Source organism: Geotrypetes seraphini, chromosome 5, assembly GCF_902459505.1.
Source record: "Geotrypetes seraphini chromosome 5, aGeoSer1.1, whole genome shotgun sequence".
NCBI classification, from domain to species: Eukaryota; Metazoa; Chordata; class Amphibia; order Gymnophiona; family Dermophiidae; genus Geotrypetes; species Geotrypetes seraphini.
In genome coordinates, this window is record NC_047088.1 from 142,912,584 (window position 1) to 142,938,218 (window position 25,635).

At 44.6% G+C, this 25,635-nt stretch overlaps 1 protein-coding gene across 6 annotated transcripts in view; it reads right to left on the reverse strand.

The window, feature by feature from the left end:
• Positions 1–25,635, reverse strand: part of PLEKHM3 (pleckstrin homology domain containing M3) — a 386,793-nt gene that overhangs the window by 262,102 nt on the left and 99,056 nt on the right. For all 6 annotated transcript variants that reach the window (XM_033945256.1, XM_033945254.1, XM_033945259.1 and 3 more), the window contains exon 4: positions 17,618–17,763. In XM_033945256.1, the coding sequence (XP_033801147.1) occupies positions 17,618–17,763 (146 nt within the window). The remainder of the gene's footprint in view (positions 1–17,617; positions 17,764–25,635) is intronic.

Genomic DNA, 25,635 nt, shown 5'->3' on the forward strand with positions numbered 1-25,635 from the left:
GGCTAACTGAGCCCCTTATACCAAATATTTGTTTGGAAGTTGTAAACAGAGTGTTACATCAGTAAGTGGGAACTCGTGTGGAAGGTTTTATCCGAGTTCACCAGGGTTCAACACCACCAAATGCACCAACGTGCTTGGCAGACATTACCCACTCACTTCATTTTAAAACACTCTGTGGGCTAATCTAAAAATTTGTAATTCATAGTGCAAAAGTTTTTTTAAAACTGATTTTTTTCTTTTTCTCTTTAAACTATAAGTAAATGCAAAAATTGTTATCAATCGCCCAAAACCCTGGTGTCTATATAGTGTGGAGAATTAAATTTAAATAAGATTGAAATAAATAAATCAACAATGCTTTTAAATGACATTGGTGAAAAAGCTCCTGAGAAATATAAAGCCTGGTGAATTTTAAACCCTTAATAAAATGGCTGAAAAACAGGAACTTCTCTGCAAATTGCTGTTTGTTATATCATGTGGGGTACCAGCTGATTGCCCTACAGAGCCCCGTTTCATGTCCTTTGTCAGGTGTCTGGAGAATAGAGAGCAGGTCTGGTTTTTGGAGTTGCAGTTGAAGCAATCTAGAAAATCAATATATCTTGCCGTTCCTATGCTGCCAGACAGATTTGCTAGGGCATCAGGCAGTCAAGTGGTATAAATTAATATCTGGCTATATGAATAAGAAACCAAAAACAAGTTTGAGAGATATTTGGAGCATTGAGATTAAGCAGCAGATTTCTGCCACTCCAATTGCCACAAATTTGGACTTGGAGGATAAGATGTACAGCGTCAGCATCTCTGAGACAAACTTGTTTTTTCTTGTTGCATAGGATTTTTTGGACCCCGGTTCGTCTACAGAAATTAGATAATTCTAAATCTAACAGATGCTGGCACTGTCATCTTGACATTGAACCATCTGTTGTTTTACTGTCCTTTAATACTTAGTTTTTGAAAGTCAATATGGGGGAAAGATTAATACTCTACTGGAGTCATCGATCCCATTGACATATGATGTAATCATATGTGGGACATTATTACATCTTAAACCCCCTTTGGATCGATATAAAAGCCGTCTACTCCTTATTATGACCGGGGTAGCCATACAGATGATTACTCATAATTGGAAAAATTGCAATCGCCTTAATTTTCATTTTTTGGTGGGCAAATTTATACCTCTGCTACAGGTATGAGAAAATGAATGCTGATATGTTGGGGTAAAGCACATTATTTTTTTTTGTAACTGTTTATTTATGACAAGAGAAAAACAGCACAGCAAAACATCAGGAATATCCAACAACAATACAGGCAGGCAATCTGCAGATCAACAAATCTCCTGATGTCACCCCCCCCACCCCCCCCCCCCCCCCCCCCCCTAGTGACAGCACCCTGCTCCCCCCAAAAACCCAAGAACACCACCAATAGGCACAATTACACCCCAACGTGAGGAAAAGTAGAAAAATCAGAAAAGAAGTGGACCAAAGGTCACAGACCCCCAATAAGAACCCCAAGAAGACACACCCCCACAAAACCCATCCGGCCGAAGCCAATAACTCAGCTGACAACAGAACTATTCATCCCCAAACCCTCCATTGCCAGGTATCTCCCCCAAATATCGTGATATTGCTGCCATTTTCTAGTCAACAGGGCCGAGAGCCGATATTTCTCACACACCCATCCCAATTTCTCTCGCACCAGAGCCAAAGTAGGTGAAGCAGTACTGCGCCAGTGTTGAGCCACAGTCAGCCTAGCCGCTGTAAAAGCCAAGCGCACCAATCTATCCTGGGTGTCATCTACCCCTCCAGAGGGAAACCCCAACAAAGCCACCTCAGCTCTTTTCGCGAGAGGCACTTGAAGGAGAGCCCCCACATACTTAAACACCTGGCTCCAGAAGTCTTGAATGGAGGGGCATCTCCACCACATATGAAAGAATGTTCCCCGCTGCCCACATCCCCTCCAACAGAAGTCTGTGCCCGTAGCGGACATCTTGCTCAGAGTCACTGGGGTGAGATACCAGCGCACCAGCATTTTAAGCGCATTCTCCACCAACATAGGGGCTACAGCTAAATGATGTATCCTATACGAAATAGTTTCCCACAGAGATGCCTCAAACACCTGCCCCAAGTCCCCTTCCCAAGCCAGTAAATACGGAGGCTTCCGGTCTTTATCCTGATGCACCCATTTATACAGCAGCGAAATGCAACCTCTACGCACTGGGGACCCCAAAAGCTGCTCAAAGTCAGAACAGCTATAAGCTGCAACATCTGCCCTTTTAGCCTTCTGCAAATAACTTTTCACTTGTAGATACGGGAAGAGGTCCTTAGAATCAAGCTGATAAAGCTTTTGGATCTCTGGAAAAGCACAAATGGACTCTCCCTCTATAAATTGGCCAAAGTACTGCAACCCTTTCCTTGCCCACCGCACAAATATCCCCCCATCTCTGCCCGGTACGAAATCAGAAGCAGTGCACAATGGTAAATGATGCAACCCCTTACTACGACCCAAGAGTTTGCCAGCCTCTCCCTTCCACACCCTCATTGTCCAATTAGTAAACGGGTTAGAAATGCTTCCCAACTCCCGTGCCCCCAAGTCCCCCCACATAAGCGACCCTAGGGTACGAGCCCCTCCCGAGCCACTCAAAACTCCCTGCTCTACCTGCACCCACAACTTCAAAGATGGCGCATGCCACTCCACTCCCGCTCGGAGTTGAGCCGCGCGGTAGTAATGCTCCAAATGGGGGAGTCCCAGACCCCCTTCCGCTTTAAACTTGAACATGGCCCATTGAGCCACCCTGGGTCGTCTACCTCCCCACACGAATCGTAAAAGGTTCCGCTGCCATCGGAGAAGATACTGTCTAGGGACCTCAATAGGCAAAACCTGAAAAAAATATAAGAACTTCGGCAGTACCAACATCCTAATAACCTCCATGCGCCCCATCCAAGACACATATAATGAGGCCCACCGATCCATATCCCTAGCTAGGGATGCTACCAAAGGAATATAGTTAAGCTGAAATAGGGATGTCCAATCCACCACCAACTGAATACCCAGATATCGTATAGGGCCCTTAACCCACCGAAAGGGCACCACCCTCTGAATACACGGAATATCCACTATCGGGACCGATATATTAAGTATCTCCGTTTTTGTCATATTGGCTTTAAAGCCTGATAAAGCCCCATAGTCTGTCATAAGATCCTGAAGGGATCTAAGGGACTCCGCCGAGCCCTCCACAATTGCTAAAATATCGTCAGCAAATAAGGACAATTTATGCTCACCCCCTTGAACCCGTACGCCCTTCACCCCAGAGGCTAGTCGGATCTTTTGCGCAAGAGGCTCAATCACCAAAGCAAAAAGCAAAGGTGAGAGCGGACAACCCTGTCTCGTTCCCCGCCTGAGCTCAAAAGGAGCAGAGTATACCCCATTAATTTTCACACACGCCAGAGGTCCGTTATACAAAGACAGAATCCAAGACACATATCTGGCCCCCAGACCTACATGGTGAAGAACTGCCTCCATAAAACGCCAATCCACGCGGTCAAAGGCCTTCTCGGCATCCACCGCCACTGCTACCCAAGGACCTCCACTGCGTCGGGCCTGCCAAATCAAGTTCAAGACTTTGCGGATTCCATCTGCCGCCTGCCTTCCCCCTATGAATCCCACCTGATCTGGGTGAATAAGTGTCGGCATGTGAGGGGATAAACGATCAGCCAGCACTCGAGCCAGAATTTTGGTATCAATACCCAACAGTGAGATAGGCCTGTAGCTCCCACACTGAGTGGCATCCTTCCCAGGCTTTGGTAAAATCGTGATCCCAGCCAGCCGCATATAAAAGGGCAATTGGGCTCCCTCTCTCAGATTATTGTATAAACGCACCAACAATGGAGCCACCAATGTAGACATCTTCTTGTAAAACAACCCCGTGAACCCATCTAAGCCCGGTGATTTCCCCGGTCTCAATTGTCTAATCACATTATGTACCTCCTCCAACGTAATGTCCTCATCCAGCCCCTGCGCTTCACAGGCCGTAAGGGATGCCAAGCCCAAATCCTGAAGATACTTCCCAATTTCTTCCCCCGACCCCTGACTCTCTGGCGTATAAAGCTGCTGATAGAATTCACGAAATCGTGCATGAATAGCCCCCTCAGCTGTCAATGTTTGTCCCGAGCCATCCTTAATAGCCATAATATTAGACTGCGTCTGCTGCAGGCGCAGACGATGAGCCAGCAATTTCCCCGCTCTATTACCAGATTCAAAGAACCTTAAACGAAGACGTTCAAGATTGAATTGAATCTCCTCATCCTCCATCTTCCCCAATTCCGCCCGAACTTCCCTTATCCGAAGCCCAAGGGGAGCTCCCCCCTGGCCCCTCTTATGTTGATCTACCAGTTGACGTAAAGTCTCTCTCAGACTCCGTTCCTTTTGCAATTGAAGCCTCTTTTTATGAGCGGCCATAGAAATAAGCTCTCCCCGCAGTACGGCCTTCAAACTTTCCCATATTGTTATCGGAGAGTAGGAATCAACATTATTATGCTCCAAAAAGTCCTCAATAACCTGCTCCACCTTGCGGACCATCTGCGGATCTTTCAATAAACTATCATTCAATCTCCAGTAGTGATCCCCTACTCTCGAAGCTCCCCATCGCACATCCATCCAAATGGGAGCATGATCTGACCAGCCAATGTCCCCAATGGAGGACCCCAGTAGTCTACCCCCCCATCCCTTATCCAGATATAGCATGTCAATTCTAGTATAGACCCCATGAACAGGGGAGTAGTATGTATAATCTTTATCCAGGCAATGCTGAGATCTCCACCCATCTACAATATTGAGTACGTCAACCAAGTGTCTAAGGCGTTTCCTATCGGACTTAAGCCGGTCCCCTCCAACCCCCGTAGAGTCCCACCTGGGATTCATAACTAAATTAAAATCCCCTCCCACAATCACCGACCCCTTCTTAACCTGCAGTACCTTGGCCAATACCTCATCGAAAAAAGAACCCTGTTTAGAATTCTGGGCATATAAATTCACCAGCGTGACTACCTCCCCATTTATCTGCCCCACCCAAATCACCCAGCGCCCCCTCTCATCCCTCCATTCCCGTTCAGGCACGATCTTAAGACGTTTAGCAAACAAAATGCCCACCCCTGCCTTTTTCCTTTCTGTCCTATTAGAGGCCCAGACCCTTCCCGGATATTCTCTATATTGTACCAGCTTCTCCCCAGGGCGCACAAAATGAGTTTCCTGAATGAAGCTGATATCAATACGCAGCCTTTTCAACTCCTTCAACAAAAGCTGGCGTTTACGTGGCATATTGAGGCCCTTAACGTTAAAACTGCCCAATCTCAAAGAATCAGGTCCCATGACCCAAGAATCCTACCCCACACCCTGCACCCCTCTTCCCCTTCCCCCCACTCCAGATCCAAAAGCCCATGCTGTCACCTACCCATCCCCCTATCCCCACCCCCCACCAGCCCCACCCCCCTCCCAACCCTACCCATATCCACCTGCTCCTCAGCCCTTCCATGACTCCGGGTGACCCCCCCCCCATCTCATGAACCCCTCATCCATTCCCCCTCCCCTCCCCAGCCCCCCAACAAGCATTCATCCTCAGTCCCACTCCCATAGGCACCCTCTCACACTCACCCCCATGAAGAAAACCCCTCACATCCAACCCCCCACTCAGTCCCAGCCTCACATCTGCCCAGTCAAGGCATTGACAGTCCCAATTGTCCAAGTGCAGCCAAGCAGGATCCGCCATTGTTCACTTGCCACTGCTCACTCGCCAGTGCCATTGGAAGGTCCAGCTCCGCTTCTTCCACATGGTTCCTCCACCTCTCGACCGCCAGCACCCGGCTTTCGGGACCTGGTCACACGCTCTCTCCAGCGAAATTTCTCTGACTGCTGGGTCCCTTGCCGGTCCGACATCAGAACCTCTCCAGTAAGGATCCCCTCCTTCCGCAACAGTTTGCCAGCCTCCGCTACAGTGGTCACTTTCTTATGGACACCGTTAATAGTGAGAAGGAGCCCAAAGGGGAACAGCCATCTATATCTGAGGTTGTTCTGCTTCAGGATCATCACGATCGGGCGAAACTCTCTCCTGCGTTGCAAAGTAATAGCAGAAAGGTCCTGAAACACCTCCACTTTATGGGTCTTCCACTCAAACGACCCCAGATCACGGGCCTTGCGCACCATCCGCTCCTTGTCTGCATAATTGTGGAGACATGCAATAATGTCCCTTGGATAGTCATCTCGCTTGGGTCCCAGTGTGCGATGAGCCCGGTCCACTTTCAAGACCCCACTGGGCTCTCCGCCGTCGTCAGCCAGGGAGAAGAGAGAGTGATATATCTCCTGCACCACCTTCACTGCATCTGCATAATTCGCCGATTCTGGTACACCGCGGATGCGGACATTATTCCGGCGGGACCGGTTTTCCAAATCCTCCACCCGGTGGTAACAGTCCTGCCAGTCCTTTTGGGCTGCCTCAAATGCCCCACTCAAATTTTGTACCACCTCCTCCTGCTCCCCCATTCTCCTTTCAGTCTCCTCCACTCTCCCCATGAGGTCGGCTATGTCCCTCTTGATTTCCTTCACTGCGTCCCGGATTTTCCCTTTGACACCAGCAACTTCCTGCTTAATGTCGCAGACTCATTGCTGGAGGTCTGCTTTAGTCACAGCTGCGGAAGAGGAATCCATTCTCCGCAGTCTCGGAGAAGACCCCCTCTCTGACTCTTCATCGGACCCGCTCTCCCCGGACTCACGCTGGGACGCGCACGAGGCTCCGCGCGACTGGCGCAGGCCGCTCTTTTCTGGCGCCTTCTCGTGCGGTCTCCCTTCGTCGGGTTTCTTTTTAGACGGCATATTCCGAAGCCGCTCAGCTGCACTCGCACAGCTCACCGGGTGCCCCGCTCGCTACCGCGGCTTGCCTGCTCCTGATCGGGGGAACGTTCGCTCGAGGATCAGAGCTCCGGCTCTAACCCGCCATTCAGGGTGATGACCAAAGCACATTATTTAATTTGATTTGGGGCACATTGATGTCTTTTATTACTTCGTTATAATTGGCTTATTTTTATTTTTTTGTGGAATTACACACACATCCAGGGTAGGGTGGGAGGTTGGGGGGTATATCTTTGCTTTGTTATGTTCTATGTCTACAGGTTATAGAAGGGAAGGGAGGGGGGTTATTCTTTATGTATTACTAGTCTTTAAGCCCGTTACATTAACGGGTGCTAGAATAGATGTGTGTGTCTTTCTTTCTCTCTCTCTCCCCTTGGCCGCTTTCTGTCTCTCTCTTTCCTCGGCTGTCAACCATCAGCCCTTGCCTGTTCCACCTGTCCAGCAGTAGGCCTTCTCCCTTCCTTTTACCTCCCCCTGTCCAGCAGCACTCCTTACCTGCTCCCCCTGTCCCTCTTCCCTGCTCCCCCTGTGCAGCAGCACTTCTTCCCTGCTCCCCAGTCACTCTTTCCTGCTCCCCCTGTCCAGCAGCACTTCTTACCTGCTCCCCTGTTCCTCTTCCCTGCTCCCCTGTTCCTCTTCCCTGCTCCCCCTGCCCAGCAGCACTCCTTACTTTCTCCCCTGACCCTTTTCCCTGCTCCCCCTGTCCAGCAGCACTCCTTACCTGCTCCCCCTGTCCAGCATGCGGCTCCTCTTCTTTAAAACAGCCTACCGGCTGTAACATTTGTTTCCTGTGTGTCTCTCTCTCCTTAGTGTTTTGTTATTTTTTTCAATCTGTCTCTTTAGCCCCCTGTCCTTCTGTGAGTGTCTGTGTGTCTCTCTCTCCTTGTCCTCTGTGTTTTGTGATTTTTTTCAATCTGTCTCTTTAGCCCCCTGTCCTTCTGTGAGTGTCTGTGTGTCTCTCTCTCCTTGTCCTCTGTGTTTTGTGATTTTTTCAATCTGTCTCTTTAGCCCCCTGCCCTTCTGTGAGTGTCTGTGTGTCTCTCTCTCCTTGTTCTCTGTGTTTTGTGATTTTTTTCAATCTGTCTCTTTAGCCCCCTGTCCTTCTGTGAGTGTCTGTGTGTGTCTCTCTCTCCTTGTCCTCTGTGTTTTGTGATTTTTTTCAATCTGTCTCTTTAGCCCCCTGCCCTTCTGTGAGTGTCTGTGTGTCTCTCTCTCCTTGTCCTCTGTGTTTTGTGATTTTTTCAATCTGTCTCTTTAGCCCCCTGCCCTTCTGTGAGTGTCTGTGTATGTCTCTCTCTCCTTGTCCTCTGTGTTTTGTGATTTTTTCAATCTGTCTCTTTAGCCCCCTGTCCTTCTGTGAGTGTTTGTGTGTCTCTGTCCTTGTCCACTGTTGTTTGTATGTTTTTTAAATCTCTGTTTAGTTCCCGATCCCCTGTTCGCGGATCTGAGTGTAGGGCCGTTTTGTAGGGCCGGGTCTGGCGGCGCCGTGTAGGGCGGAAGCGGGACCTCAGCACCGGCTGGGCGGCTCGCACCGCCGGCCCCCAGGAGCTCCCGGCCGGCGGCGGCGTGCCATGGTGCAGGAAGAACAGAGATCGGATCAGGGAACGGCACCGTGAGAGCTGCTGCCCTCGGCTGTTTTTGTTTTTGTATTTGAAAGCCGCCGCAATTAGGGTTCGCCGGCCTCCAGCGCTCAGCCGCACCGTGAGAGCGGTGACCCCCAGCTTTTTTTTTTTTAAATTTGTATTTTAAAGCCGCCGCCGCAGCTCCTCTCTCGATCCTGGTGCAGTTCGAGAGAGGAGCTGGTACCATGCAGTGAGAGGCAGGGGTGAGGAAGGCCGCGGCAGCTGTGTAAGTTTTTTTTTTAAAATTTGAAAGCTGCCGCAGAACTATGGACAGTGAGAGGCGGGGCCGCGCATGCGCACTTGTTTTTTCGCGACAGACCAGGGAACACGTTTTTTTTAGTGCGCATGCATGGCCTATCATTTTATTATATTAGATTATTGACAGATTATAAGTGTTTACTGTGGTGGATTAATGATTGTATACATATTCTGTATTTTTGTTGGCTTGAAAAATTAATAAAGTTTAAATAAAAAATAAAAAAAGAATAGTGCAATGAAATATACATACAATTAACTTCAGAACAGCACTTACAACCAAGCAAAGAATACTACAAAATAGTTTACACCCCCTCTCCCTCCCTCCCATCCTAATTCAAGAACAGAGATAAGGGGCTCCTTTTACAAAGCCGTGCTAGGGCCTTAATGCGCAGAATAGCACGCGTTAAATTGCCACACGTGCTAGCCGCTACCACCTCCTTTTGAGCAGGCGGTAAATTTCCAGCTAGCGCACGCTAATCTGGTGCGTGCAATAAAACCGCTAGCCCGGCTTTGTAAAAGGACCCCAAAGTGCATTAAATTATGCATACTAGTTACTTCATGAAACAGCACTTACACTTAGGGCTCCTTTTACGAAGGTGCGCTAAGGTTTTTAGCGCACGCACAAAATTACCGCGCGCTATAGCGTGAGGTAGCCGAAAATCTACTGCCTCCTAAAAAGGAGGCAATAATGGCTAGCAGCTTGGGAATTTAACGCGCGCTATTGCACGCGTTAAGGCCCTAGCACACCTTTGTAAAATGAGCCCTTAACCAATGAATACAAAAAAAATATTACCCCCCTCCCTGGATGTGCAAATCAAATAGAAATGAATCCAACCAATCAGAGTTAATAAAATTTGTCAATGGACCCCCATATTAATTTAAATAGTTTATTATGACACGATATTTCTGAATTCATTTTTTCATATTTAAAACATAAACAAAAATTCCCACCAAAAGGGAAAATTAAGTCTGTCCCATTTTTTCCAGTTTTTAGTAATCATCTGCATGGTTATCCCAGTCATAATGATAAAGATTCTACTTTTATACCTTTCTAATGGGGGTTTAATCAATAATATTGTCCCACAGATTAACATCTCATAGGACAACTGGATTGAAGATTCCAGTATCAAATTAATATGTCCTCATATTGACCTCCAAAAATTGAGTATCAAGGGACAATAGAACAACAAATGATCCAGTGTCCTTACTTCAAGATGACAATGCCAGCATCTATTAGACTTTGAACTGTCTAACTTTTGCAAACAAACTGGGGTCCAAAAAACTCTATGCAACAAAAAGAATCAAGTTTGTCTCATAGATGCTGATGCTGTACATCTCATCCTCCAAATCCAAATCCGTGGCCATTGAGTAGCAGAAATCTGCTGCTTTATCTCAATGCTCCAAATGTCTTTTAGACTAGTTTTAGGTTTTTTATTCAGATATTAATTTATATCACTTATCGGCCTGATGCCCTAGCAAATCTGTCTGGAAACATAGGCCCAGCAAACTATACTGATTTTGTAAGTTATGCCAATCAGGGAACCCTTTCTGAATGGCCTGTTTCAATTGCAACCATTTATAAGTTTGAGCCTTTGATATTCCGAATGATTGTTCTAGTTAGAAATCACATCATCTAAAGCAGGGGTGCCCACACTTTTTGGGCTTGCGAGCTACTTTTAAAATGACCAAGTCAAAATGATCTACCAACAATAAAAAAAATTTTAAAAACCCACAAAGCACACTGAAAGGCAGAGAAAATGTTAATTATCATTCATATTCCGGGTTTTTTTCAAAGAGGTCAAGGCAGATGACTCTATGCAATGTTATCTCAGTAACAACCATACAAAAATAGACAAATATAGCCCGTCCCTTTTTACTAAACCACATAGCAGTTTTTAGCGCAGGGAGTTGCGCTGAATGCCCCACGCTGCTCTCGACGTTCATAGGCTCCCTGCGCTAAAAACCGCTATTGTGGTTTAGTAAAAGGGAGCCATAGTGCAAAATATAGACAGCAGATATAAATTCTCAAAACAGACACATTTTGATCACTAAATTGAAAATAAAATCATTTTTCCTACTTTTGTTTGGTGATTTCATGAGTCTCTGGTTGCACTTTCTTCTTCTGACTTCTTCTCACTTCACTCTGGCTGCACTTCTTCTGACATCTTCTGATTTCAGCCCACTCCTTCTTTCAGCCTCCTATATGCTTTCTCTCTTCCATACCCCATTCTCCCCCCAACTTTTTCTTTCTTTCTCCCTGCCTCCTGTTCTTTCTTTCTCTCTCTCTCCATGCCCACTTTCTTTTTGTCTCCCTGCTTGCCCCCTTTGTTTCTTTCTCCCTGCCCTCCCCAAAGCCACTAGGTTTGCTGTCGCCACCGGGGAACAGGCCTCCAAGCCACCGCCCACCAAGCTCTGCATGCAGAAGCCTTGCACTGACCAGCATTCTGCTCCCCTTCAATTCTGATGTCGGAGAGGAAGTTCCGGGCCAGCCAGGCAGCGATTGGCTGGCCCAGAAATTCCTCTCCGATGTAAGAATTGATGTCGGGGAGAGGAATGCTGGTCAGCATGAGGCTTCTGCAGGCCCAAATCTCTGGATCCCCAGGGCCGAGGAAAAGAAAAGAAAAAAAGCCAGTCTTCCATGAGAGCCGTTCCAGTCTCTTTTTAGCACGACACTCAACTTCCCATTTTCAGGCTCAAGACGTCAGAGCAGCAGCAGCAGCTCCGGCATTTTTGGGCAGAGCACCTCCTGCTCCCGACCGCCTTTCTCCAGTCTGGCTTGTCAATTCCGCCAGGGGCAGCCGGCGCTCAGCTCTCAAGGGTCGTGACTTCCCTAGACCTCCCTCCCGCCTTCTCCCGAAGGAAGTGACATCATCCCCCAGTCGGGCAGGAAGGGCGCAGCAAGAATGAGTGTACATGGGGAACCTTGGGGAGATTCCGGTGGGGAACCTTGGGGAGAGGAAGGCTGATCGGCCGGCCGATTGGAACGGCAACACGAGATCGACTGGCGTTGCCTTCCCGATCGACCGGTCGATCGCGATCGACGTGTTGGGCACCCCTGATCTAAAGTATGTATACTTGCCTGCAGCCAGTGTTTCCAGAGGATTTTAGACTCGCTGATTTGTATCTTGGAATTTAACCATGGGATTGACACATGGATTGTTGTATTGGAATAGATGTTAAATTGTTAATGAATTTTAATGTGTTTAAAGTGGAAAAAAGAATACTATTATCCTTGTATATTCTGGGCAACTTGATACTCAAGACATGATTCAGACGTAATGGGGACATGAGATGACTCTCTAGGATAAGCCAATCCGGTATATTCTCCATGAGTTCAGGAAGGATCCAATACATTCCCTGACGCAGAATGAAGGCTGGGGACAGAAAGAACAATGAAACACATGGGAAAATAACAAGAAAACAAAAATATAGAAACTTATATTGTATGTACACTAACTCAAGAAGCCTGAAGAACAAAATGAGGGAACTAGAAATCATGGCCAAAGATGAGAACCTAGACATCATAGCAATCACGGAAACATGGTGGAACGAGGAAAACAAATGGGACACAGTACTGCCAGGGTACAAGCTATACCGAAGAGACAGGACACATCAGAGAGGAGGAGGAATAGCACTTTACGTAAGGGATACCATTCAATCGACCGGAGTGGACGCAGCAACGACAAATGACCAACCGGAATCAATATGGATTAAAATACCAGGAAGAAAGGGAACCGAGATAAAGGTGGGACTGTACTACCGCCCACCTGGGCAAACAGAAGCAAAGGATGAAGAACTGAGAGCCGAGTTGAGGCGAGAATGTAAAAACGCAAATACCTTAGTTGTGGGAGATTTCAACTATCCCAGGATAGACTGGAGCCATGGAGTTTCAAAATGCTCAATGGAATCGGAGTTCCTAGAGGCTGTACGGGACTACTACTTGGAACAGCTTGTCAAGGAACTAACAAGAGGGACAGCTACTCTGGATTTAATCCTCAACGGGCTTAGAGGACCTGCCCAAGATGTGGAAGTAGTGGGACCATTAGGAAATAGTGATCACAACATGATCCAATTCAAAGTAGAAATAGGTAGGCCAAAGGGGAGGAGAACCATTGCAACAGCTTTCAACTTCAGGAAAGGGAACTATGATGCCATGAGACAAATGTTAAAAAGAAAACTCAGGAACAGCTCCAGAAAGGCACAGACAGTGGAGCAAGCCTGGACCCTATTCAAGGACACGGTAAACGAAGCACAAACCTGTATATACCCAGGTTCAGAAAAGGGTGCAGAAAGAATCAAGCAAAAGACCCAGCATGGTTAACCAATGAAGTTAAGAAGGTGATAGGAGACAAGAAAAAATCTTTCAGGACATGAAAGAAGGATAAAACCGAGGAAAATTGGAAAGAGCACAGGAAGCATCAAAAAGAATGTCACCGCGTGGTCAGAGCAGCAAAAAAAGAGTATGAAGAGAGACTTGCCAAGGAGGCACGGAATTTTAAACCATTCTTTCGATATGTGAAAGGGAAACAACTGGCGAGGGAGGATGTAGGACCCCTGGATGAGGGAGACAGGAAGGGAGTGTTAAAGGAGGAAAAGGAGGTGGTGGACAGATTAAACAGTTCTTCTCGTCGGTATTCACAATAGAGGACACATCCAACATGCTGGAACCGGAAAAAATCTTCAAGAGGGATCAAGAGGAAAAATTATCGTGCATGGAGGTAAGTCTCGAAGACATACTCCAACAGATAGATAGACTAAAAACTGACAAATTCCCGGACCCAGACAGAATCCACCCAAGAATATTAAAAGAGCTTAGAGATGAAATAGCGGAGCTACTACAGCAGATTTGTAACCTATCATTGAAAACAGGGGTAATCCCGGAAGACTGGAGGATAGCGAACGTTACATCCTTCTTCAAGAAAGGATCCAGAGGCGACCCAGGGAATTATAGACCGGTCAGCTTAACCTCAGTTCCGGGGAAGATGGCCGAATCATTAATCAAAGATAGTATCAATGGGCATATAGAAAAAAAATAAGCTGATGAGAACAAGCCAGATGGTTTCTGTAATGGAAGATCATGCCAAACGAACCTACTGCACTTCTTTGAGAGGATAAGCAAACAATTGGACAAAGGTAACCCTATAGACATAGTATACCTGGAACATAAGAACATAAGAAATGCCTTCACCGGATCAGACCTTAGGTCCATCTAGTCCAGCGACCCGCACACGCAGAGGCTAAGCTAGGTGTTCCCTGATGATTACCATGTATCCCTCAATGTGATTCGTAAGAAGGTGCGCATCCAACTTGCCCTTGAAACCTAAAATGGTGGTCTCCGTCACAACCTCCTCCGGGAGAGTATTCCAAGCGTCCACCAGTCATCTGGTATTCGCCCGGTTCTAATTGACATGTTAGCTAGGGTTTGTAATAGTTCTCCAATTTTAACCTTAAGCTCCGTTAACACTCTCGGGTGAATTCCATCTGGTTCAGGGGATTTATCACTTTTTAGTTTGTCAATCTGATAGTATATCTTGTCCAAATCCACATTCACTGTGGTGAGGCTTTCCTCTATTTCTCCCTTGAATACTCTCCCTGTTTCGGGCATTGTTGCATTGGTAAAGGCAGAGGCAAAGAATGAATTTAGCTTACCTGCAATCTGTTTGTCTTCCTTGATGCACCCTTTTTTTCCTTGGTCTTCGAGAGGGCCTACTTCCTCCTTTGCTAGTTTTTTCCCTTTTATGTATCTAAAAAAGGGCTTGAAGTTTTTGGCTTCTTGCACTATCTTTTCCTCATAGACCTTTTTGGCGTCTCTTACCGCCTTGTGACACTTTTTCTGGTTGACCTTGTGGCAGTTCCAGGCCTCCGTTGTTTTTTCACATTTCCATTTTTTTTAAACAAGTTCCTCTTTTCCCTTACTGCATCCTTCACCTCTTTAGTTAGCTAAGCTGGTTCTCCTTTGTTCTTGTTTTTCCTTCCTTTGGATATCTGTGGAATGTAGAGATTCTGGACTTCCAGAAAGCCTTCGACAAGGTACCTCACGAGCGCCTACTAAGGAAACTGTGGAACCTCGGAGTGGAAGGGGACATACACAGATGGATCAGAAACTGGCTGGCGAACAGGAAACAAAGGGTAGGAGTAAAAAGTCACTATTCTGACTGGAAAGGGGTTAGTGCTAGAACCGCTGCTGTTCAATATATTTATTAATGACCTGGAAGCAGGGACAAAGTGCGAAATTATAAAATTTGCAGACGACACAAAATTCTCCGGTAAAGTTAGAACAGTTGAGGAATGTAAAGAACTTCAAAGGGACCTGAACAAACTGAATGAGTGGGCAATTAAATGGCAGATAAGCTTCAATGTAGAGAAATGTAAAGTCATGCACATAGGGAAAGGAAACTCGATGTCCAATTACACGATGGGGGGGATGATATTGGGGGAAGGCAACCTAGAAAAGGACTTGGGAGTTTTGGTGGATAAAACCCTGAAACCGGCGGCACAATGCGCAGCGGCCTCAAAAAAGGTGAACAGAATGTTGGGTATTATCAAAAAAGTTATCGCTACCAGAACCAAGGAAGTTATCCTCCCGCTGTATAGGGTGATGGTGCGGCCATATCTGGAGTACTGCGTTCAATACTGGTCGCCGTACCTTAAGAAGGATATGGCGATACTTGAGAGGGTCCAGAGAAGAGCAACAAAAATGATAAAGGGCATGGAAAACCTTTCGTATGCTGAGAGACTGGACAAGCTGGGGCTCTTTTCCCTGGAAAAGCGGAGACTTAGAGGGGATATGATAGAAACTTACAAGATCATGAAGGGTATAGAGAAGGTAGAGAGGGACAGATTCTTCAGACTGGCGGGGGCAACAAAGACTAGAGGGCATTCGAAAAAATTGAAGGGAGACAGATTCATAACAAATGCTAGGAAGTTTTTCTTCACTCAGAGGGTGGTGGACACCTGGAATGCGCTTCCAGAGGAGGTGGTAGAGCAGAGTACGATTTTGGGCTTCAAGATGGGCTTGGAAAAGTTCCTGAAAGAAAAGGGGATTGAAGGGTACAAATAGAGGGTTACTATACAATACAAAATGCTTTAGAGTAATAGATCACTTACAGGTCATTGACCTGGGGGGCCGCCGTGGGAGCGGACTGCTGGGCATGATGGACCTATGGTCTGACTCGGCAGAGGCGATGCTTATGTTCTTATGATATCTGTAAAAATTTGGAACAGCAGAGGTGCAGTAAGGGTACTTGTAACAGTGTAAAAAAATAACACCGATAAGAAGAGCTTTTGCCCCTGAGGAAACATACCAGTGAAACGGCTGGGTTGCCATCGGGCCACTAGCTAAGTGCTCTTCTAAATTATTTATTATTATGTACAGCACCGTATAGATACATTAAGTTACCATTGTCTGCATTAAAAAATCAAACAAGACCGATGATGAACATGTCACCCCAATAGGGACACGAAATCAGTTCAAGTAGTGTCTTGGGATTTGAGGTCTTGGTAAACACATTTTTTAGCTGCTAACATTTTGTTCATATCAAGTTACATGTGGTATGAATAGTTGAAGAAGCAATTTTTCCATTAATCCCTTAGGATTAACAATTGAGCAATGTAAAATATTCTGTTTGTTTGGAATTTCTATTCTTTTTTTGTAAAGATTTAAGATATTGCTTATTTGGAATGATGTTTGTGAACATATAAACAATTGAAATGCAATAAAGATAAAATTATAAAAAAAATAAAAAATAACTCACTCTACATGCAATACATAAACAAGCTATTAGCACCTTTAATAATGCATTAAAAATACGTTATTCTTTGATAGTCATTTCTATTATTTTCATATCATTTTATGTATTTAATTCATTTAATATTTGTTAGTACTTTTCTAAATTTTTATTTTTTCTTAGTTTTTTATTCTCCCCACCGACCCTCCCACCATGAGACTGACATACCTCCACTCTGAAGCCTCCTAAAGCAACAGTGGCGGCAGCTCTCTGAACGGGCTGCTTTGTGGCCTTCCCTCTGCCCTGTCATTGATGACATCATCGGTGATTCAACAGAGGGTAGGCCCTGGCGAGGAAGGCTGCGAAGCAGCCCATTCAGAGCGCTGCCGCCACTGCTGTTTTTGGAGGCCTCACGGTGGGAGGGTCAGTTGAGTTTTGCAGCACTGGGGGATGTGAGGGAGGGATTGAAAGATGCTGCACAAAGCGATGGGTGAGGAGGGAGAAAAGATGCTGCTCATGGTGGGGGAAGGAAAGAGGAAGAATTTGGGTGGAGGAGAGGAAGGTAGAGATGATGTACATGAAAAAAAATACATCCCCTGAAAATAAGCCTTAATGCGTTTTTTGGAGCACATGCCCTAGTTCGGGCGGAAGGGGCGCACGCGCGGTCCACTCACAAGCTTGAAGGTCTTCAAGCAAGTCTGCTTGCGAAAACATCTGCTAGGGGGCTCCGTAGGTGACGTCACCAACATGTTGAGAATATGCTGCCTGCTTGTCCTGGAATAAAGAGGCCTGAGCTTTTATGGACAAGATTGTCCTTCATCAGATCATAGTTCATATAATTGACATCATCCTTGATTGTATTTCTTTTGTTGGTTTTTCATCCATCAGCCTGTGTCATTCTTTTTTCCTTTTAGGATGAAGAGGATGAGGGGTAGGCAGCTAGGGTAGGATGATTTCCAAAATTAAATATAATTTTATAAACGTATGAGGATATCAAATAACATTTTAAATGAGAAACTAAAACTGCATCAGATTTTGGATCAAGAATTTTAGAGAAGCATCCTTTCAATGAAAAATAACTTGGTGTAACTGAACAATAAAGAGGCAATAATGTAGTACCTTGTGCTTGGAAGTATCCCAGTTGTGCACAAGTCGAGCTGGTATGAGAAAGCTGTCATCCACATGGCACACACTACAGTAGTAACGTCCGCTGTAATTGCACACCTTGGCGCTTCCATGGGATAGTCCAATGAGTCTCTGGCAACCTGTTTCAAATAAAAAGAGTTCTATTCGAGGAACTAGTACTGGAGATCATTAGAGTCATTGTAGGTTCAGAGCAGAAAAGCGCACAAAGTTTTAAAAGTTCCTTTATAACATCTTTTTGAATCAATTAAAAGGTACTTAAATCTACAAACTTTCTAAGAGAGAAAGATAAAGAGGTTATGGCAAGTAAATTCACAAGGACCTTATTGAATTTTTTAGAACCATACCATGATTTCAGAAGCTGACTACTAAAATCTTTTTGATAGTTCATGCTCTCAGTCCAGCTTTCAATATCCACATCACAAAATCTGCTATCTGATTCCACTTAATAGTTTGCCTATCCCTAGAAGGCTACAAAGGAGTTCATAGTAAAAAAAAAATATGATACAGAGATAAACAATGTCACCTTCAATAATCTTTTTTCTGTTAGTCCCTGGAAGATTTAGTATACTAGGTGTTCAATCCCTTCTCCCAATCTGGGAGTTCCAGAAATCCATACACTTTTCTGAGCACATGCTCCTCCAACCTTAGTAGTTCAGTCCCAAAGCCAAGCAACATACCTGAAAAAAATTCATGACAAGGAAGGGAGTATTGTAGATGCTACCCAGCAACATAAACAATTTATTAACAGGTCTGCTCTGTAAAACATGAAAACAAGTAATAAACAGGCACAAAAGCAACACAGAAAAACATTGAGGAACAATGTAGAACTAACCTGCTATGTGCAACGAACACCCACATGAGACAGCCTTCAGTAATCTGGCTGGATGATCCTGAAGCCTGGAAGGAGAATAAGCGAGGCAGAAAGCAGGCAATTCAGAACAAGTGAAAGGGAGGGCCTACTGAATCCTGCAGGAATTAACAGAAATAAGATTATCAAAGATGAAACCTAATGTTCCATTCTATTATGTCCCTTCTGGATTCAGTACACTAGGTGACGTACCAAAGCCATGGCAGCGTCTAAGGAGGGACAGAAGAGCCTGCCCATAACACTGAGGTCCCAAAAGCGGCATCAGAGTGAGCCGCCACATCCACCCATAAAAAATGTGTAAAGGTAGGAAGAGAGAACCAAGGAGCTGCCCTGCAAATTTCATCTAGAGAAATCGTGCAAGACTCCACCCACGAAGAAGCAACACTACTAGTGGAGTGGGCCTGAAGGGAATCCGGCGGCAGCTTGCTGCAGGTAACATAAGCCGTGGAAATGGCCACATGAATTCATCGGGTGATCAAGGTCAAAGATGCCGGCTGACTACACCAAGATGGAACAGTCAGGGACAAAGAGGAGATCAGATGGTGGAAAATCATTAGTCCTCTCCAAAAGTGGAGCAAGATTCTCTTGACATCCAACTTGTGCAAGATCTGATCTTTTAGCTCCAAGTCTGTGGAATGAAATGCAGGCAAACGAATCTCCTGGGTGATATGGAAAGCAGAAACTACCGTTGGTAGAAAGGAATGTACAGTACGGAGAACAACTCCAGCATCTGTAATACAGAGAAAGGGTTTTCCGCACGAAAGAGCCTGAAGCTCCAAAATATGCCGTGCCAAAACAAAGGCGACCAGAAAGACAGTCTGAGCATCAGATCCATCAGGGTAGCAGCCTTCAGTGGATTGAATGGGTCTTCCACAAGGCCCTGTAGATCGATGGTAAGATTCCACGAAGGGAAAGAATGATGCAAGGGAGGCCACAAATGAAACACCCCTCTCAGAAACCTGGTCACATCTAGATGAGCAAGAAGCAAACTAGAACCCCTGCATGGCCTGAAGCACGAAAATCCTGCTACCGGAACTTTAAGGGAGGCCACCACTAAACGCCTGCCTGACGAAAAACAAGGACCACCGAAAAGGAAGCCCACTTAGGCCCCACCCGGTCCTGTTAGGAAGCCTTCTTGGCTGAGGTATAAGAAGCCATAGTTTAGGGTTTCTTGGACTTCAAGAACATCAAGAGGACCTTCTCTGAATAACCGCATCTCATCAAGGCTGATCGATCAAGAACGGCCTCTGGGAGCGATTTTTTCCAAAATCACAAACCCAGGCCAGCTCCCCAGCCCTGGAGAAGATGAAGGAGGTGAAGCCCAAACCTCCCCCCTCCCCTGCATGCTGTGGCACACGGTACATGGTCGCATATCTGGTGCTGATCTGGTACCAACCCGGTGCAATCAATGCACACATTTGACAGATTAGGGGCTGAGGAGTACATCCCAAATGATTTTTAATCAAATCAAGGGGTTCTGAGGCAGAAAAGATTGATAAAAGTCCAAGATGGCTGCCACCAGCGAATTTGCATTAAAATGACAAAAATAAAGAAAAGCTGAAAATAAAAAATAGCAATTTGGGATTTGGTGAGGTGAAAGACCTGAACTCTACTCTCAGAAACTCTGAAAAATGCATTTTACAGAGTTCCACAGACAACCCCCAAGGCTCCCATAGAAAATAATGGAGGTGTACTTACAGTCTGTGAAGTGCCTGCCTGCCAGCTCTGTTACACTGCAGCTGAATGGAGGAAAAGGATTTTCTGCCTCAGAAACGGCTCCACATGACCAAAACGTAAAGATTTATTTATTTAGATTTCTATCTTGTCCTTCCGTGAGCTCAGAATGGGTTACAAAAACACGTTCATAGTGGATTTTGTTCAGGATTCAGTACTGAAACTGTAATTGCTTCATTGAGGGACGATCTTCATGGGTTGTTCAGTGTGGGATCTAGTGCATTAATACTTCAGCTGGATTTGAGCTCTGCATTTGATCTGGTAGATCATGACATTTTGTTGGACTGTTTGGACTCAATCGGTATTTCAGAAAATGTTAGTAAATGGTTTCAGGGTTTTCTAAAAAATAGATCTTACCAAGTATATACTGCTGGTAAATACTCTTTTTCTTGGAGTAATCCTTGTGGGATCCCACAAGGTTCTCAATTATCATCAACCTTGTTTAACATTTACCTAGTTGCATTGGGTTATTTATTATAAAATCTGAAAGTTAAATTTTACATCTATGCTGACGATATTACTATACTTATCCCAAATATGTCAATTATGGCAGATATAAAACATCAGATTTCAGTAATTCTGGAACAAACAGAGAAATGGACCATTAACTTTAAACTCAAACTTAACTCCCAAAAAACGAAATTCTTTTTAGCCTGTCCAAATGATAACATCAATTAAAATATACTTCAACTTAATGAACATAATTTCCCAATATCTAATACTATTAAAATATTAGGTGTTGTGTTAGATCGCCATCTTACCTTAGACGATCAGATGGATCTAATGATAAAGAAACTGCGCACGATTAAGAAATATTTTGATCTAGTGTTGTTTAGGCTATTGGTTCAATCTTCAGTCCTGTCTGTCCTGGATTAATGTAATATAATTTATTTGGGATCACATAAAAAAATTCTCAACAGATTAAAAATAATACAAAACTCAGCAGTTCATTTGATTTATGTTCTGAAAAAATACGACCATGTTAGCTCTTATTATAGACAGCTTCACTGGTTGCCGTTTGATTTAAGAGTTTTATTTAAATTTGGCTGTAACTGCTTTAAAGTACTATTTGGTTTAGCTCCAGCTTATCTTGTTTCTCATTTTGAATTTCATAGAACAAACATGAATACATGCAAATCTTACTGGTTTGCATTTCCATTACCTAAAGCTTGTCGTTACACAAGATTTTTTGATCAAACTAACATTTAAGCATTTAGCATTTAAGATCCTACACGAAATCCTCCCTCCCCTAATTCCACTATCTTGGAACTCCTTGAGTCCCGACACCACCAGGTCCACCCAAAAACTTAAACTATCCTTCCCCTCGCTAAAAGGTATCTTCTATGTGGGAAAATTAGGGAAATCTCTCTTCTTCAGAATCACAGGACTTTGGAATAATCTTATTGCCCCACTATGGAATCTTGCCTCCTTCCAACTATTCCGAAAGCACTTGAAAACTAGACTATTCTCAAAAATGTAATGCTCTCTTCCCCCAATACTCACTCAACCTCCAACCCCATTATGTTGTTCCTTCCTTTTATTAAGCTCTTGTAAACCGTGCTGAGCTCTATAATTGTGGAGAGGATGCGGTATATAAACTTAAGGTTTAGTTTAGTATTCCAGGCTAGTAAAATGAATATCTGGTAGAGTACCCTAATTCCTCAAGCTCAATCCTATCATGCTTTTAGAAAAGCACTGAAAACCTATCTGTTTGATAAATTTATATCTTAATTGTTTTAATATTGTATTTATGATATGTATATGTGGTGCATGATATGTATATGATTCGCTGATTGTCCAGCTTTTCTTGATGTAAACCGCTTAGAACTCATGGTATGGTGGTATACAAAAATAAAGTTTATTATTATTTATTATTACAGTACAGTCAGATTAGACATTCATGGTACATTACAGTTATATAGACATTCATGGTACATTACATAGGACACCCTGCACAAAAAAGTCTCCGACTAATTACTCAAAAAATATATAGATGGGCTGTGCTTGAGAGTAATCCTCTTCTAAAAGTTATTGTTTGACAAACACTCTGGTAAATCATCTGTTGTTGGAGAAGGGATACCTCAAGTGCCTGCAACTATTTATGACCTTAGAACTTAATCTAATCAATATAGCCTTAATGCAAGCTATCATTGGTCACTTTAGGCTCTCCCTTAATTATTTCCTATTATTTATATATCTTATTTTACTTTTAAATACCACATTTTTAGTGTAATAACGTTAGAAAACAGTGTTAAAGAGATGCACGCTGTAACTTTTTGTACTTAGCTTTGTTTTCTTGAAGTTGAATTAGACAAAAAGCCTCAAAATGCTGGATTGTAAGCTTAAAAGTGCTCAAGTGCCGTTATATTGCAACGCTCCTGATACTGCAGACTCGGTATGAGCCAGAAAATGCCAATGGTGGTAACATAATATACTGGCTAACAGTACTAGCGTTTAAGCTAACAGCTATAATTCTCCTGAGGAAGCTCTAAACCAGGGGTGTCCAACCTGCGGCCCCGTGAAGTATTTTGTGCGGCCCCAGTCGAGGGCGATGCAGTGTTTTCCTCTGCTGCCCCCTGGTGTATACCGTCTTGCTGGCTCCGTCCTCTGTCTTGCTGCAGCGTTTGCACATTTGTGCGGCCCCAGAAACATTTTTTTTCGGCCAGTGCAGCCCAGGGAAGCCAAAGAATTGGACACCCCTGCTCTAAACAGAGTGAAGTAGAGATGCTCCGTCGAGCATTTAAGCACTTTAAAGAAGCACTTTTAAGCTTACAATCCAGCATTTTGAGGCTTTTTGTCTAATTCAACTTTAAGAAAACAAAGCTAAGTACAAAAAGTTATAGTTACAGCATGCATCTCTTTAATACTGTTTGCTAATGTTATTACACTGAAAATGTGGTACTTAAAAAAATAAGATATATAAATTATAGGAAATAAATAAGGGAGAGCCTAAATGATAGTTTGCATTAAGGCTATATTGACTAGATTAAGTTCTAAGGTCATAAATAGCTGCAGGCATTTGAGGTATTCCTTCTCCAACAACAGATGATTTACCAGAATATTTGTCAAGTTTCAAGTTTTATTAAGGTTTGTTGTACACGCAAAGTCTAATACTTCAATGCGTAGAACATTTTAAAATAGGGGGCAAAACAGAACAGTTTTATACAATTGAAAACATAATGTATGCGTACTAATAAATAACTGGTACAAAAGGTGAGGGGGATGAACTACAATCTTTAAAGAAAGAGAACATTTAGGGAAAATCACAAAAGAAAAAAGAAATAAGGCAGAAATAATCATAGAAAGAAAGAAGATGAATTTACGACCTGCCCGTCAAACAATAACTTTTAGAAGAGGATTACTCTCAAGTACAGTACATTACATAGGACAGCCATGGTAGCATAGGACACGACAGGATGCACAGAGATGTTCATAGCAGTCACAGGTGTTTCCTGCTGATTGTATAACAGCGTTCATTGGAAGAAGAGAGTATAGGGCAGAGATCTCAAAGTCCCCCCTTGAGGGCCGCAATCCAGTCGGGTTTTCAGGATTTCCCCAATGAATATGCATTGAAAGCAATGCATGCACATAGATCTCATGCACATTCATTGGGGAAATCCTGAAAACCCGACTGGATTGCAGCCCTCAAGGAGGGACTTTGAGACCCCTGGTATAGGGGAACTGCTTGCTGGAGGTAGTTCAGATGAAAAGGAAGGTTTTACTGCTCTTTGTAAGTTCATCAATGAGTTCAGTGATCGGATCTGTGTAGGCAGTTGGTTCCATAGGCTTGGGACAAAATGGCTATAGGAGCGCTTATGGGCGGTTTCCATCTGGAGAGATCTCCCTGGGGGGATGGATAGCTGCCTTCTGCCTCAGAGCAGAGGGGGTGGGCGGGGGTGTACTGCTGAAGTTTGGAGGTGATGTAGGTTGATGTGGTGAGATGGAGTCATTTGTGAACTATTACCAGGGCCTTCAATGTGCAGCGTTTGTTGATCGGTAGCCAGTGGTCTGCTTGGAGGGCTGGGAAGGTGGGGTCGTGATAATTGAGGTTGCACAGGAGGCAGATTGCTGAGTTTTAAACCCGCTAGAGGCATTTGAGTTCCTTGGTGGTCACTCCATTAAATGGAGTTACAGTATTCCATCCTAGAGAGTACATAGGTGTAGAGAAGTTGAGCTAGGTCAGGTTTGAAGAAGATGTAGGGTTTGATCCTTTTCAGTTAGCGCAGGTAGTAGAAGGTGGCAAACACCTGCGAGATGTGGGCAGAGAGGTACAGATGGCCATCTATCATTACCCGAGGATGTACACCTAGTCTTTCACTGTTAGGAAGGTGGACTCCCATGATAGTGTTGGACGATGAAGCTAGTGCTTTTTTCTGATTCATAGGAGCTCTGTTTTGGAGGCATTCAGTTGTAGTTTGTTGTCTGTCATCCAGTTTTTCATGTCAGAGAGGCAGTGTTGAAGGTTAGTGAATTGGCAGAACGGTTTTCATCTAGTGCAAGGGTAGGCAATTCCAGTCCTCGAGAGCTGGAGCCAGGTCAGGTTTTCAGGATATCCACAATGAATATGTATGAGATGGATTTGCATGCACTGCCTCCTTGAGATGCAAATCTATCTCATGCATATTTATTGTGGATATCCTGAAAACCTGACCTGGCTCCGGCTCTCGAGGACTAGAATTGCCTACCCCTGACCTAGGGGGATCAGCAGCTGGATGTCATCGGCATAGGAGTGGACTTTGATGTTATAGCTTTGGGCAATATCAATGACTGGTTTGATGTAAAGGTTAAATAGAAGAAGGGACAGCAGGGCACCCTGGGTGACTCTGTATTTGATAGGTTTGGGTTCTGATTTGTGTAATCCTAGTATTACTGACTATTCTTTGATGCAGAAAGGAGGCAAACCATTGGAGGGCGGAGTCCTTGATTCCAAAGTCAGTGAGTCTGCAAAGTAGGAGCTGGTAATCTTTGGACTGCCAGTCGGACAGACACTGGCTGTAAACTCAGCCCCCAAGGAAACTCTCCACACAACTGGGGGTGGGAAATGCAGCCTGCACCCTGAAACTCAGAGGGATATTTTACTCAGGAAGTATACAGCCTGCGCTTAAACCCCTGACAGGGTCAGAGGGCAAGCAAACTCCCAGGGGAATGGATCCCGAGTCTGAAAAGGGTGGCACAAGCAGGCTGGCTCCACAGATCCACTGAAGCTTCTCTGTGAAGCAGCAATCTGGCTCCACAGGACTGCATCTTTTCCTACAACAGAGGACACCATATGGGGTCTCAAGGCACTCAAGCCACAGAAAAAAAGAACTGTAAGCGAAAAATAAGAAAAAGATGCAAAGCTAATCCAAAAGACTTCTGCATATAGATTGCTTGCAGAAATTGAAACTGC